General features: G+C 33.9%; 2 protein-coding genes across 2 annotated transcripts; one reads left to right on the plus strand and one right to left on the minus strand.

Moving 5' to 3' along the window:
- Positions 1 to 4,857: 4,857 nt before the first annotated feature.
- On the minus strand, positions 4,858 to 5,310 carry LOC129939741 (cecropin-like). The gene is made up of 2 exons (XM_056047858.1): positions 5,144 to 5,310; positions 4,858 to 5,077 (listed from the first exon to the last, which is right to left on the minus strand). Exons 1-2 carry the CDS (start codon positions 5,243 to 5,245, stop codon positions 4,982 to 4,984), a joined length of 198 nt encoding a protein of 65 aa, XP_055903833.1. The 5' UTR covers positions 5,246 to 5,310; the 3' UTR covers positions 4,858 to 4,981.
- A 436-nt stretch (positions 5,311 to 5,746) lies between these two features.
- Positions 5,747 to 6,203, plus strand: LOC129939742 (cecropin-A2-like). The gene is made up of 2 exons (XM_056047859.1): positions 5,747 to 5,914; positions 5,979 to 6,203. The coding sequence occupies exons 1-2, from the start codon at positions 5,813 to 5,815 to the stop codon at positions 6,072 to 6,074; spliced, it is 198 nt and encodes a 65-aa protein (XP_055903834.1). The 5' UTR covers positions 5,747 to 5,812; the 3' UTR covers positions 6,075 to 6,203.
- Positions 6,204 to 16,953: the final 10,750 nt, after the last annotated feature.

Below are 16,953 nucleotides of genomic sequence, written 5' to 3' on the forward strand. Positions count from 1 at the left end.
CAAAATCATCGACATAATGCTTACCAATGACTGTGGCAGACGCTTCGGAATACGTGTCTTCAATTTGTTTGACATTGATGTTCTTTATCCATTCGGCACAACACGGTGAACAACCTGCTCAAAAATCATTGACACCATTGCCTCTTGTTAGACTGGCTTATTCTGGTCACCATCCCTCCACAGAAAACGCTGTGCATGTTGACCCTCAGGAATGGCGCGAACTTGGGAGAACATTTTCCTTATATCAGCTGCGGCTCCGATGACATCTTTACGAAACTGGAATAATATGCCGATAAGTGGTTTTGCCTGTTCGGGTCCCTTAGACAAAACAGAGTTGAGTGAAATGCCATGAGAAGTGGCAGTGGCGTCAAACACTATTCGCACTCTATTTGGCTTATGTGGACTTTGAACGGCAAAATGCGGCAAATACTATACTGCAAGTCTTGTGTTGCTTATCTCGTCTTCGAATAGGTTCCTAGCATATCCACTGTCAACATATTTCCTTATACCTTCACGATACCTGTCGGCAAACTCAGGTTCTCGGCTCATCTTTTTTTCTTTGCTGATAAGGCGTTTCAGTGCCATCGAGAAGCTGTTAGGGAGTGTAGGCGCAAACTCCCTCCAAAGCAACCCGATCTCAAACCGTTTGCCGATTTTTCTGGTTGTATTTTTCATTATTTCTTTGGCCTTAATGTTTTGCGTTGACTCAGGAATTAGACAAGATTCATTTGCAAAAACAATTTTCTGTTGCAATAAAGTCTGTCACGATTTGATTTAAGTTGGTGTCCCTTTGGCGGATGTGAAGGAACATAGGATTTGGAGTTGTTGTTATTGGTCCGTTAGCAACAAAGCCAAGCTTAGTTCTTGCGGCGATCGGTGTTGTTTGGCCAGATTCTACAGCTGTTGATGAAGCACTTAGATGAACATAGTCTAATCCTAGCAATATAACTGGTCTGGTCTCGGTGTACTCCTGAAGTGGTAAGAACTTGAGGTAGTTGTAATCAGACTTCTTAAATGACTGGACAGAAAGGTTGAGGTTTTTAATAGTTCGTACAATTTGGATGTTGAAATGCTGGTTTTCTTCTAGACCTTCGATTTCCAGACTAACTTTTCGAGATTCTTCCGTAGTTACCTTTTGTCCATACCTGTGTAATTTTAAAGGCTTATGTTGACCTTACAGTCTAAGCCTCACGGTTGTATCTTCTTTCATAAGGGATATAGCTGAGCCTTCATCGAACATTACGTAGGTATCTATTTTGCCTGTATGAACATACAATGTAACCGGCAAAATCTTAAACAGCTGACCATTGTTATCTGGTGTGTCACAATTCAAGATTGACTGTACGTCTCGGCACTTCACTTGGATAAATAAGCATTGCTACTACCACGCTTCCCTTGCTGCACCAACTAATCATTTTTGAAGGCGCATTAAATTTTGCCTGTTGCTGTATTTGACGACATCAGTGGTATTCTCAGAACTAGCAAAAAATAATGGCCATTCCTCTGCATTTCCAAAGAAGGTTGGCAGATCGTAAATTCGTGTGCTCGTCAAATCACCTGCTGGAATAAGAAGATTATTACCTACCCGTGGCGTTGAGAAATGGTCAGCAGACGTGTCCAAGGAGTCTCTGTTTCGAATGGGGAGTGCTTCTACTTGGATGCTGAGATCTTTGATGGCGGTTTGGCTCTCGGCAGTATCTTTCCTAAGTTCTTCCAAGGCGGCTTTTAAAGCATTTATGCTGGATACTAATCCTGTCCTTATGGTGACGTCCATTGGCGGTGTTTCCTGATCTTTACTCAGCATTTTATTTTAATAAATTTAAGTAAATTGAATTTAAAATGTTCAGAGACGCGAATGAGAAAAGAATCTAGCTTTACTCGTTAAGTAATTGGGGGCTGGGTGGGCAAATGAGACTCACGTTCGTCTCTTTTACTCCCTCTGTGTTGGCGGTTACAGAGAAGTGTAAATTTGAAGAAGTAACTTTGGCATCGGGTTGGTGAGCAACGTTTGTGCATACAAGAGTATCCTCTCGTATATAGCAGTGGCAGCGAAGACGAAACGAAATTTGAGATAAAATAGCGCGAATAAATTAATTAAAACTGTAAGATACGTCGACAAAACTCAATGTTAATTTTAACAAAAGTTGTTTATTCAATAAAGATACATTTGTATATTATAAAGTTACATTGATTTCTCGTTTTTTATTGTTTATTTAGGTTTTATTCTTGTACTATGATCGTTTAATTATGGTGAATATTCGTGGCGTCCGATTTCGTCGGCTTCAATTTGATGACTGACTTTTATTTCTCTATTTCACTATTGCAAAATCCATTTATACCTACTTTTTTAATTTTTTGTAAAAATAAATGTCAATTCGATTTTTCAAAAAATTAAACCTGATATCAAAAACGTTATTCTTAGTTACACAAAATTGTTTTGGAGATAGGTATAACCTTTTTATATTCGTAAAATTTACGAGATTACAATTTCTTTTTTTCAGTTTTTTTAGTTTATAAACAAATTGTTAATTAAATTTTTTTTCTAAAAATATATTTGTTATCACATTACAATATAAATATAAAATTTAATTCATGTTTCTAGCATTATTGGTTCGTGAGATATTTTGGGTTAACCAAAATTTGCACCTTTTTTAAACTAAGAAAACCACCAACGCAGTTTTCTTGGGAGCCCTTTCTATATCTTTGATTGTCTGTAGAACAAAATTTATTTGAAGTCGATATCTCTTCTGGTTCTTGAGCTATCGACGACGAAAAAAACGTAGCGAACGTACGGACGCATAGACATCTTTTACTCTAGGAGGGACCTTGAAACGTCAAAAATTGCAAAATTATGAATTCGACAAATATGACTATTACAATAACTTCCTATGGGAAGTTAATAACAGTTCTATGAAGGACAACCTTCTAGAGTAATACAAAAATGAAAGAAGCCAAATAAAGAAAACAAATTTTAGAAAACAATTTTTAAAAAATGTATCGGTTGGTTTTTGAGAAAATTCAAATTTCCGATTTTGACCAACAAATTTTAATAGAGTCTATTTTTAGTTTTAAAACCTTAATTTTCAAGTTTGAACTCAATCATTACAATGGTTTCGGCTGTAGGAGAAGGGAGAAACTGACAGACAGACCGAAAACACACCTTTTTCGACTTATCTATCGTCGTAATGTCATGTTTGATACAAACCATATAGTTCCTATATGTCGCAAGTAAAAATGTGTTTACTTGAATACTAAACAAATATTCTTAAAAATGAATCTCAGTGAAGTATACTTTAAAATAAAAAATAATAAGAGTGCCCTCAAAATGCCAGTGAGTCACTTGAAGTTACAGATAAAAAGGCTATTTTTTATGAATTTGTGTCCCTTTTTAAGGAAGGCAGAAAAATGTTTTGAATTAATTTTCAACTTCCCATAGGAAGTTATAGTAATCGATCCGATTTATCGAATTGAAATTATTGACATTTCTCTACGTATCAAGATCCCTAGAGTCTAATAGAAAGATGTAGAGAAGAGAGATGTCAGTACGTTCGGGGATATAATACAGATATAATTTTGAAAAAAAAAATCAATATTATTTTCGGCATTCACTACATTTTTTTTTTAATATAACACTCGTTTTTTTTATAAAAATAAGAAATTAACGGCTAGGTAAAATAGTACGCAAAATTGATATTCGATTCTCAATATCTCATAAATAAATGAAGGTATTGACTTCAAAATTATCTCATTCTGTTTTAAATTAAAAAAAAATCCAATATCCATTTTATCATATGCAAAATATTATTGGTAATTTTTGGTTGACCTTTAGGAAAATTCAACTGACAAGTTTTTCAACACAACACGAAAACAATACAAATTGTATGAGGACTACTGTTATTTTTATTGTAAAAAAAAGAAATTGAACAACTTTTTCCCATATCAATCGGAGAAAAAATGCATTTCTTAGGTTGGTAACTCGGATAATCGGACAACGCAAAGAGTCTTGAAGGATTTGTTCGCAGAGTTGCAACGTACTTTAAGTGCGTTCTGTTATTTGAGTTTATTTTGAATTAATATTGGAACGTAAAATCAAGGAACTAGTCACACATAGTTGCTCTACGGTGCTTAATATTTGTCTCTTGTAATTTCGTTTTCTATTAGCGAGATGTAAGGCCATATGTATTTTGCAAAAAGTGGAAAATTTACAGAAGTAAATATTTTTTTTCTTTGTAGCACCATTTGAATTTAAAAAACTACAAAATTTGTTTTTGACATCAAAAAATAAGCTTTCTGCATTATTACTTTTAATTTTGGGGCTGAAAAACTGTCACAAACTGATTATGAAAATTTTCATTTTTTGACTTTCTGACAGCTAGAAAAGTCTACCAATTTAAAAATAAAATAAAACAGCTGCGGATGGGCGACTGCCAATACGTTTTTTGGGAAATCGAATTTGGCTGAAGATAGCAATGAAAAAATAAACACAAGTATTGAAATAAAGATTCATTGATCCATCTTAACAAATAGTCGTTTCTTATTGGAAAACCATATAATTGTTGTTTTTTTTACTTATGTAGGTGACTTTTAATTGAAAAAGCTCATACGATATTTTCATGAGTGGCAACCCTTTTTTATCTTTAATATAAATTTGTCTTCTTCTGTAAAAAAATTTGTTGGTAATACAGATTTGGAAAGCGGAAAATAGTGCAACAACATTTTAAATGCTTAGATGAAATGTTAGGACCATTAATCTTACCTTCTTCGATGGATGTTATGGATTCATTTTTCATTTGGATAATAATTATATATGTATCTTTGGGATTACAAAATCAAGTTAGACAAAAAAAAACAGCATAATTATGACCGAAAAGCTTTTAATTTGTAATAAATAATATAAAAATAAAGGCAGATTAAATGAACTATGGTTACAAAATGTGAACGACATTATTAAAATTATAGAAACTTGACAAAAACATTAACATTATCCCTGTCTAGCTGTTGCGGCTACATTAGCTGCAGCTTGCGCCAGTTGAAGTCCCTGGAATGTTGCATCTCGAGTGCGTTGGCCAGCTCCTTCCTGAAAATAACAAACAATTTTTAACAACTCATTTTTTCAATACAACATTTTTTAAATACAACTTACAATACTCTTTCCAAGTTTTTTCCAAAAATCTGCTTCTGATTTTCCTGTGAAGACAACGAGCACAATAGCAAAAATGACCACAAAATACTTGGCAAAATTCATATTGAATGTACAAATTTCTTTAAGATTCAAATCAAAGAACAACTGAAGAAATAAACTGGTGGTACAACGCTCGATGCCACAGCTTTTATATACATACGACCAGGTTTGAGCATGCCGAAGAATTATTATCACTCAGTGTCTAGGGGACTCCCTCATAAGGGGATGCTTCATTGTTGTCATAACTTTTTTATTTTAATTGTAATTCTTCTTAATTTTGTAATAATTCAAAAAAAGTTCTTTCTTTTATGAATTACTGTCACAATATTACACAAACTGATGGTTTTATTGCTTCTTTATTTTTGGAATAAGTGTATACTTACTTTTAATGTTTTCGTTTCCGTATTTCTTGACCTATGGGATTCAATACAAAAATACGTATTTCAATTGTTTTATTGATAAAAGCAGCTCAGCTTAATATGTAAATCACCATTGCGGTATCGCATCGTCTTGTAAGGGATTCCCCCGTATTTTATCGATTTTCCTAGGTCTATATAAAAGCAGACACATATCAATTATTCACTTACTATCCCTTTACTAAGACTGAACATAAATAAATCTTCATCCAAGATGAATTTCGCTAAATACTTTATAGTAATTGTTGCTATTGTCCTTGTTGTCTTCACAGGAAAATCGGAAGCTGATTTTTGGAAAAAACTTGGCAAGAGTATTGTAAGTTGTATTAAAAAAAATGTATTGAAAAAATGATTTGATAAAAATTGTTTGTTATTTTCAGGAAGGAGCTGGCCAACGAACACGAGATGCAACATTCCAAGGACTTCAATTGGCACAAGCCGCAGCTAATGTAGCTGCAACAGCCAAACAAGGATAATGTATTTTTAGGTTTCAATTATTTTCGTAATGTCATTTTTATCTTTGCCTCGATCAATTATGTTTTATTCTATTTTGAAAAAGTTACTTCTAATTTTGTATTAAATGTAAAACAATTTTGCCACCTAAATTTGTGTTTTATTTTAAATTGTTTGAAGAACAAAATTTGTCAAACAATCAATTAAGCGGAGCATGAATTTGAAGTAGTGCAATCTTTCGAACACCTTGGTTCAATGGTAGCAGCCAAAAACAAGATAGAAGAAGAAATTCACGGGCGGTTGCTCAAAGCCAACAGATCCTAGTTCAGTCTATCAAAGCTTTGCAAATCCAGAAAGCTCATCATCACCTGGAAAGGCAATCCAACCTCTTAGGAGCGTTCGAGAGGAAGGGTTTATTGGCCCCTTATGTAAGGAATCACGATTTCGCAGATGCTACAATCAAGAACTTTATTTAACTCTACTTTGAAGCTTGTGATAAAAAATAAGTTTGGTAGACTCCGGTGGTTGGATACAGGGAGAAGCAAAGTTCTTTGTAGTACATTTTATGGTTGACGACAGCGTGTACCATGCTTACGCTGGCTGGAGAGAAGGAGAGACCAGGACTCCCGAAGCCTTGGGGTGTGCAACTAGATGGTTTCAGCTCGCGATTGAAATAAGTAAAGAGACTTATTGTATGAGGTTGGGACCAGATCCTGGTTGTCAAGCCGATGGTGATTATAATAATTTTAATATCAAAGCGAGAGGAGAATCAAATAAACCAATACAAGATGTTACGTCAAATAGATAACAAAACTTAGAAGTTGCATCTTAAGGTTGGTTTGTCTAAGTTAAATAATAAAAATAAAATAAAGTATGAGAGTCTTTTTTAGTTTTTTACTATTAAATTAATGCCTAAGGAACACAATTTCAAACAACTTATCGGGGTTAGTAGTTTTATAAATATTTAGCAATTTACTAGTTTTTCAAAAATAATGAATTAAATTAAAAAAAAAATACTAAATTAAAAAAAGAAAAAATTAATATTATGAAAACGTTTCAATACAAAAAATTTACAAAACTATCTTTTAAATGTTGCCATTAATATTTTACATAAGTGTTTATATTTTTATACATAAATCCTAAAACTGAACAAAATTATTTATCAACTCGAACCTTTTCCTATTCACTTACATCCTCAACCCGAATTATTAACTTCCCATAGGAAGTTATTGTAATCGGTCCGATTTGTCGAATTAAAAATTTTGACATGTCTCGACGTTTCAAGGTCCCTAAATCGAAATAAAAGATTGAGAGATGTCTGTGCGTGCGTGTGTACGTACATTAGTACGTCCGTACGTTCGTCGTTCATAGCTCAAGAACTAGCAGGTATAGACTTTAAATAAATTTTGTTATACAGATAATAATGCAGAAAGATACAGAAATGACTCAAACAAATTGTATTGGCGGTTTTTACCGTAGCAATTTAAAAAACTGTCTCACGAACGGTAGTGACTTGAATTAAATTTGATATTGTATGTTAAAACGTGATATTTTTGTAAAAAATTATAACTAACCGTTTTTTTATAAATAATAAATGATTTTATCTCCAAAATAATTTAATATAACGAAGAAAAACGTTTTTGACATGTGGTACCATTTTTAGAAAAATCGAATTGATAGTTTTTTTTTTTTTATAAAAAATAAGAACCAAAATAAATTTTACTTAAAGTTGCTTAAAATTAGTTTCGACTTAAATATCTTTTCAAACATTTAAGGTTTTGCCTTCAAACTAATTTTGTCTTATAAGAAATATGATTTCCGACATTCAGTAAAATTTTGAAAAAAAAGTGAATTGGGGGTAAACGGTAAAAATAATTACTAAACGTTGTTAAAAATTGATTTGGGCTCAAATATCTTTTAAGAAAACTGAGATATTGGCTTTAAATTAATTTGATTTTATAAAAAATATTGTTTTGAACATTCAGTAAAATCTTGAAAAATATAATTGGCAGTTTTTTAAAACAAAAACTAAAAAAAAATAATAAAAGTTGGTCAAATATAAATAAATATCTTTCCAAAACTTTGAGATATTGGCATTAAACTAATTATTTCTTTTTAAATATATTGTTGTCAACATTCAAAAAATTTTAAGAAAAATCGAGTTGAAAGTTTTTTTACAAAAAATTAAAAACCGAAAAAAAATTAACAAAAGTTGGTAAAAAATGATTTTCGACTCAAATATCTTTTCAAAAATTGTGGATATTGGCTTTAAACTACTTTTATCTGTCAAGAAATATTGTTGTCAACATTCAGTAAAATTCTGAAAAAAATCGAATTGACAGTTTTTGTACAAAAAATTAATAACCTAAAAAAAAAATTAATAAAAGTCGGTAAAAATTGATTTTCGACTTAAATATCTTTTCCAAACTTTAAGATATTGGCTATAATTTACTTTTATCTTTAAAAAATTGTTGTTTGTTGTTCAGTAAAATTTTGAAAATAATTGAATAGATAGTTTTTTTACAAAAAATTAAAAACCGAAAAAAAAAATTAACAAAAGTTGGTAAAAAATGATTTTCGACTCAAATATCGTTTCAAAAATTGTGGATATTGGCTTTAAACTACTTTTATCTTTCAAGAAATATTGTTGTCAACATTCAGTAAAATATTGAAAAAAATCGAATCGACAGTTTTTGTACAAAAAATTAATAACCTAAAAAAAATTAACAAAAGTTGGTAAAAATTGATTATCGACTCAAATATCTTTTCAAAACTTTGGGATATTGGCTTTAATTTACTTTTAGCTTTCAAAAAATATTGTTGTCAACATTCAGTAAAATATTGAAAAATATCGAATTGACAGTTTTCTTCCAAAAACAAAAACCGGACAAAAATTAACAAAAGTTGGTAAGAAATGATTTTCGACTCAAATATCTTTTCAAAAATTTAAGATAATAGCTTCTAACTAATTTTACTTACAAGAAATATTGTTTTCAACATTATGACAAATGTTGAGAAAAATCGAATTGACAATTTTTTTTTTACAAAAAATACAGTTTTTTTTACTAAAAATTCAGTTTTTTTACAAATAACTAAAAACCTAAAAAAATTAAACAAAAGTTGGTAAAAAATTTACTTTCGACTCAAATAGCTTTTCAAAATTTAAAAATATTGACTTCAAACTTATTTTATTTCACAGAAAATATTGTTTTCGATATTCAGTAATTTGTATATAAAAATCGAACAGTCCGGTTTTTCATAAAAAATAAAATCTACAAAAATGTACGCGCAATAGACAAACTTTTAAGCAAGAGAAATTGACAGACGAGATGGGAAGTTATCAGTGTGGGTCGCATCCCAGCCTCTTTTTTACATTTGCATTCGGGTTTAAGTTTTTATAACATCGTGTCAATAAAAAGTAGTATCCGGATGAATCTAAACATTGCTATTTTTCTCATTGTTCAATAATACACAATCTCTGTTCTTTGATCAAACGCTATACGCAACTAACAATGATTGTTTAATCAATTCACATAAGAGCCAGTTATTGGTGAAGTTAAGGGCAAATGCATTTTTCCCAAATAAATAAGAAAGAGCAACATTAACGCTATGTTCAGAGTTTAAAAACATCGAACTTTCTGATCTGTTTAAAATTCGACTGACTGAGGTTGTCTAAGCACCCAGAAATTTTCTTTTAACTGTCCGGACCTTTTCAAACATTAATCTTTCTTGTAAATATATGATTACATTTAAAAAAAAGAAGCGTTTTCAAAATTATTTTCATATTTTGTAATACATTTCAGAAACTGGATTCATTACGAAAAATAAAAATTAATTTCAAATAATTTTGGCTCTTCTGTTGTATAATAAAAAGTTTAGCGTTTTCTTAACATTTAAATTTTAAGACTATTGAAATCTAACAACATAAGAAGATGGTTAACATAATGGTCCAACTACGCAAGAAATTTTCAAAATTGTGAAGAAATTTAAAGAGATTGGATTGGTTACAGATTTTGTAAGATTTTGAAATATCGCTGCTGTAAGTGAAAGTGTTGCAAAAACGTGTCGATTCCTCTTTGTTCTCAGGAATTCGGACTGTCTTACGGCACATTATGGAGTATTTTGCATTTGGATCTACATATAAAGTCCAGCTCACACAAAAACTAAAGCCAGCTGACCATTCACAACGTCGGCGTAGATACGTCTACGTGAGAAATGTCTTCAGCGATGAAACACATTTCTCACTGTTTGGGTATGTTAATAAACAAAATTTAGAATCCTTTAGTAATTGAAGAGAGTCCAGTACATCCGCAAAAAGTCAGTGTTAGGTGCGCTATTTGGTCCTGAGGTGTGATTGGACTTCTTCGAAAACGGCGATGAGACGACTGTCACCGTAAATTCGGAGCCTTATGGTCATATGATAACCAACTTCTTTTTGCTGCCATTGAAGAATACGATTTGGTGAAAATATCGTTTCAACAAGACGGTACCACATGCCACACACATCCAGCGAATATGGGTTTATGTATGAGACATTTCCCGGCCTTACTTTATCGTCGTGGCAATATCAACTTGCCAACAAGATTATGTGATTTTAAACTGTTGGACTTTTTTTGGTGGGGCTACGCGGAAGAAAGTGTTTATGCAGATAAACCTTTATTTCTTGAGCACTTAAAAAATAACATTCGTCAAGTTATGGCTGAGATATCACCCAATGTATGTGTTCGAAAATTACCTCAAAAGAATCGAAGCTTGCAACGATTGCGTGGTGACGATGACGTAGTGTTTCACACATAATGTCAACTTTCAAACTTTATAATAAAAAAGAAATATCATGAAAAAAAAAATATTTTATTTACATTTGAAACCGCAAGATGGATTGCCCTGTACAAGTATTTAACTGATAAAAGGAAAGCAGGTAACATTATCTAAGTCCACTATTAATCTCAAAAACAAAATTTGTACGGCCTTGTGTTAAACAAAAAAAAAACTTCACGCTTATTCTATGAGCAAAAGTTTGCAAATTTTTGTTGTTGCAGGCAACACCCAAAAAACAAATGTATTCGCAATGAGGTTTCCAATTTTTTTATTAATGTAAAGATAGAAGATTGATTTTATCAAGTACTTTGTTGTTTGAATATCAATCAATCAGCTCAACAACCCTCTAAGAGAGATAAGCACATACAAATAAATCTTCCACTTTCATTCTCTTTTCCGATCGATTCTTATCTCATTTCCGATAATGGAAGTAGCTGATGTTATTATTGTTTACTATGTTCCGTCAACTTTTAACTATTAACTTAAATATTTCTAAGATTATATGAACACCTGCGGCAGTGACACATTTTCAGGTGTTCATTATGATTTTGGGTCAGAAAGTCACCTCTTTTTTGTGAGAAATTTATTTGTTTACTACAAAATTTTTTGTTTTATCTTTTCGATGGAAAAATTGGTAATAATAAAATTTTAAATTGATTAATATTACGTAGACAAGAGTATTTTAATTTTTTTCTTCATAAATTGAGTCTTATGTTTCTGACATCACATCAGAAATATATTTTTATTTTGTTTTTATATCAAAAGAGAGACATGATGTCTATTGTGTATAATGTCAATTTTTATAGATTAAATATTCAACTACGCACTTTATGCGATACCAAGAACTTTTGCCAAGACTAAGAACAAGTTTTTATTGGCAAAGCGCACTATTGTGCCACAGAAGGATGTTTTTCTCGCCGCATTTAATGAGTTCTGATGGTTGTTGTCCACTGTTTGACAGTTAAGAAGGTCAAGGCTTCATCATAAATTGTCTTACACAGAACAACGCATTCTAATTGTAGAAATGTAGGCTGCTAAAGGTTCAAGAATTGCTACTGGATGATAATGGTGATTCGTTAATAGACTTTTTTCACTCAAATTCAAGAATTTTGTGTATACGAGTAGATGAAGCTAGTCAAACAATATTGAGCTTAATTACTGAACACTTCAAGATGGTAGAAGTGCTCTATGAACTCCGCGAACAGTGAAGGGCCAAGTATAATTATCAGGAACACTTTAGCAAGTGTTGAAGTGGAAGCTCTGCACTATTCTTCCGAAAACGATGTTAAAGAAATAGCATCACAATGCATCACCTTGTCTAAAGCCTTTTTTGACATTGAAAGGTTCGATTAAGTTGTTGCCAACCTTTATTTAGCAGCGCGCATTCTACTTGGTCAACCTGCACAAAGGGACGACTTTGGCAGGGAAGCCAAAAAAAGACATAGGCATACAGCTCGTCCATATAGATGCTGTCATATGCGGTCTTGAAATCGATGAAGAGATGGTGGGTTGATTTAATGTGCTTGGGTGCTTGGGACCTGCCTTAGTGTGAATATCTGATAGACTTTGGACTTTCCTGGTGTAAAACTACACTAAGAAGTACATACGTACCAGGTTGTTGAAGATGGACTTTATACGTTCACATATTACGGCAGAGAAGATTTTGTAAGCGATTTTAAGTAAATTGATTCCTCTCTACTTGGTGCATTTCAGACAGTCTTCTTTTTTTGGTATCGGGCAAACAATACTAAAGTTTAATTCATTCGGCATTCTTTCTTCCGATCATTTTTTGTAGATCATATAGTGCATGCTCTTAACAAAATTATCGCCAGGTGCATTCAAGCTATCTGCTACGGTGACTTTGTTAGACTTCAGCTTGGATATGGAAATCTTACTTCGTTTAAGTCGGGAAAACGGGATTGTTGGCTTTCGTCCTCTTTATTAATTGGGTCATCCTGTCTGACAGCGAAATTCGGTTCGTCGTCGCCGTCGTACAGTCTGTATTAGTGTTCTTTCCATATCTTCAGTATTGAATGCGGTTATACTATGATGTTTCCAGGTCCGTCTTTTTAGCATTTGTTTCATAAAACTTTTAAATTTCATTTCTGCTTTCAAACCTCTTAAAATCTTAGACCGCATTCGGTGTTCCTCTTTTTCTCATCTGCTCATAGAGCTCTTGTTTGGCTGAATTTTTCAACCAAAATTTTTCATCGAACCAAGAGTTTCTTGTTGCGGTGGGTGCTTAAAACCCAGCACGTCAGAGGCGGCTTCTCTGATTGCATCTTGGTGATGTTGGCACTGGTTCTCGGTACATTGTGTTGGCGGCAGAGAACTTCGAAAGAGGTTAATTGTGACCCGTTCGGAGAAGGATTTGCCGATCCTTTGCGATTGTAGCCGTTTGACGTTGTATATTCTTGGGTGTGGAAACCCGAAGTGCTACCTTGGCTAATACGATGTAGTGTTCCCAGTTGGTGTAACTTTCTCGGAAAGTTTTGACATCCATGATGCTGGAAGCGTGTCTAGCGTCGATTGCAATATGGTCAACCTGTTAGATGTAGATTGGTCTGGAGAGCTCCAAGTTCCTTTGTGGATGCTGAGGTGTGGAAAACGCGTACTGGCTACTATATCGTTTCGGCCCGCAGCAAAATCTATGAGCTTGAATTCGTTGTCGGAAGTGTTGTCGTTCCAGATGTTCTTATCGATTATTCCTCCAATTCTTAAAATAAAATCGGGCAGGAAAATTTGTAAGTAGTATAGCTGCTTATATGTGCTTTGTCCAAGAGCTCGAAGAACAACTCCTTGATGTTGTCATCTTTTTCTTCTGTAAGGGCTGTGCGCAAGGGCAAGAACTGGCCTAACCGCTCTTTACAAGCCTGGGCTCCAAATGTGTCGTAGTTGCCCTTTAAGGTGTTCACTAAGCACTTGAACCTAACTGAAACCTAAGACCCCACCCTTGATCCCATCTTGGGAATTCCTCCACTGCCATCTGCATGATAAAAGAGGTGCCTTAGTGAAAATTCCTCTCCCCCTCTCTTCTTTGAGACCTCTAACAACTTTCCACTATTGTTGAAACACGATCTCCAGTTAAGGTACTATGCACCATATGATCACAGCGGATAGGTGAGAATAGGAGTAAGTATTCCAGATTATGACAACATAAAATTCCAACAGTATTTAATCCTTTCGACACTGTAGGGCCACATATGTATCTAAGATTATTGGTCTAAAAATGTCTCGCTTGGAAATGAAGCAATACAAAATGCCATTGCATAAGATCAGTTTGTTATGCTTATTTCCAAAATGTAGGAAAAACATTATTACATTGATGATATAATAGAATGCTTGAAGCATCGGTTCTTGAGAGCAAGACAAGACAGCTCCTTCCAGAGCATTGACGAGTCTATGACCAAGATCAAAGGCCGTTCATCGCTGAAGCAGTACATGAAACTGAAGCCTACTAAACTATGATGCTTTGAGTGGCTATACGCATGACTTCAATATTTACAGCGGCCGTAAAAACCAGTATTAAGAAGAACCTTAGGTTAACGTGTTGTAAATACTCTGTCAGAGACAGTCAAGGAGAAAGATGTTACACTTTCGATCGATTTTTAACAAGGATACAGGCTCTAAGTCAATAAAAAGCAAAAGAATGGAGAACAAATAACCATACCATGTCCTGAACTTATCAAATTCTATAGAGAGATAATGAGTGGCAAAGATTTATTGGTCATCCAGATCTGTATTCATATCCATAAAGGGAAAAGGGATGTCTGCAGTCCATCTTCCCGTGGAGGGACCTACGTTGCACTAATTGTAGTACCAACAAATGAGAGAGGGCACTTAAACTACTCGTACATGCAAAGAGTGCCAAATTCCACTCTGTAAATATTGCTTCGCCAGCTATCATAAGTGAAAAGATTAAGAGTTTTTAATTTATTTTACATGAATTCATATTTATTTGTTCTTCCTTTTTTCCATTTAAAAACAAAATAAACTAATAGAAAACATTACTTAGAAGATAATTTTTCTGAATCTGGGTTTATAATAGCCTAATGGAACAAATATGTCCCACAGCCCACACAAAAAGATGTGTATGTCATTTGTGTACCAGCCCACCCAGTGCCGCCTTTGGATATTTTTGGAACTATTTTGTTGGAAATGTACTAAGATCACATCATTTGATCAGTTAAACAAAAAATATTTGTTTTATTAACAGCATTCCAGGTTGAAATGGTTGAGTTTTGTATTATTATTTAAAGGCAGTACCCGTGATGGTTAGTGCGCTGGACTGTCATCCCAGAGGTCTTGGTCATGAAAAGTGGTTTCTCAAATTACCCGTTCGGATTTGGCATGAAAACTGTAGGTCTCCCTTATCCCTGAAATGACTCCCCCATAGAAATGTTTCAGAATTGTAAGTCACGGACTGTGGATCCAACTAATTAATTTATTTATTTTGTTATTATTTAAAGTTCTGAAAAAAGCACCCAATACATAAAGTTGGCGAAAATGTGGACAATTTGTCTTATTAAGTTAATCAAAATAATACCCTGCTTTCTCCCTTACTATCTGAAGAGAAATACAAATCTCTATAGGGTATTCGAAATAATCCCTCCTAAGTTGGAGCTTTCCACTACGTTTTCGTTTTTCCAAATGTAAATTTTATAGAACAAATAATGACGTAGGGTTTGGTATTAAGGAAGGAATAACTGAAGTTACACTACGAGTAATTCCTCTGGGTTTACCAACAAAGAGGGTGTAGTGTGGATGGGTGATGTCTGTGAATATTTTATGTGGCGGATTTTTGTCGCTACTACTTTTATACACATAATAATATAAGACATCATCATGTGCGTAGCGTATAAAACAGTATTAAAACTTATAGCTTAGCTATACTGAACTTCGTCGGCATTAAATTAAGAAGTCTTGGAAGTAGGGCAATTTATATACTGTTATATAATATGAAGGGAAGATGTGGGTAAATAGTCAACAGTTGGATTTGGATTTGGGTTGATTCGATTGATGGTTTGCATTCATTATATTAAATATAAATTTAAAATGTTACTTTTCTTTCTTAAATGGTGGAAAGTGTGCAAGACATTTTATTTTTGTTTCCACAATTTATGCAAAATGTATTTGATTGAAGTTAAAGGTTACTTACTTACTTAAGGTGGCGCTGAAGTCCTGTGTGAACTAGGGCCTCACTTAACAAACTTCTCAATCTAGCTCGTATCCTAGGTAGATGTCTCCAGTTTCCCGCTCCAAGTTGGGTGAGGTCACTTTCCACTTGTGCGCGCCCTGATCCGCGGTCGTCCTCTACTGCGCTGCCTTGTGGGTGTGGATTCGAAGACTTTCCGGGCCGGATCATTGGTTTCCATGCGCTCTACGTGACCCAGCCATCTTAGTCGTTGGACTTTTACCCTTCTGGCTAAGTTTACGTCACTGTACAGCCCGTACAGCCCGTCGTTCCGTCTTCTCCTCCACTCCCCTTAGATGCATAAGGAAGCGTAGATCACACGAAGAACTTTTCTCTCTAACCCACCCAAGGTGCTATCATCCGCTTTTGTCATAGTCTATGCTTTTGTATAGCAACACTTTGGTTCCTCGACAGAGGACTTTATCTCTTGCTTTCTTAGTCCAAAGAAACAGCGGTTAGCAAGAGTTATGTTTGGTTTGATATCAGCGCTGGTGTTGTTTTCTGCGTTTACAGCGGAGCCTAGGTAGACGAAGTCCTTGACTACCTTAAAGTTCCATCTGTTGATGGTGATATTTTGACCAAGACGTCGGTGTTGTAGGTCCTATCTTCACAACAGCATGTACCTCGCAAGAGCCCCAATGACATTACGCTGAGCTCTTCCGATTATGTCAATGTCATTAGCATATGGTAGAATTGGACAGACTTTTGAAAGATAGCGGCTCTATTGTTGACGTGTGAGCTCTGCACTTTTCTTTCTAGCACGATGTTAAAAAAACCACATGACAGCGCATCACCTTGTCTAAAACCTTTTTTGACATCGAAAGGTTCTGTTAAGTTGTTTCCAACCTTTATGTAGGAGTGTGAATTGTCCATGGTCATCCTGCACAAAC

This window comes from Eupeodes corollae, chromosome 1 (genome assembly GCF_945859685.1).
Source record: "Eupeodes corollae chromosome 1, idEupCoro1.1, whole genome shotgun sequence".
Lineage (NCBI taxonomy): Eukaryota > Metazoa > Arthropoda > Insecta > Diptera > Syrphidae > Eupeodes > Eupeodes corollae.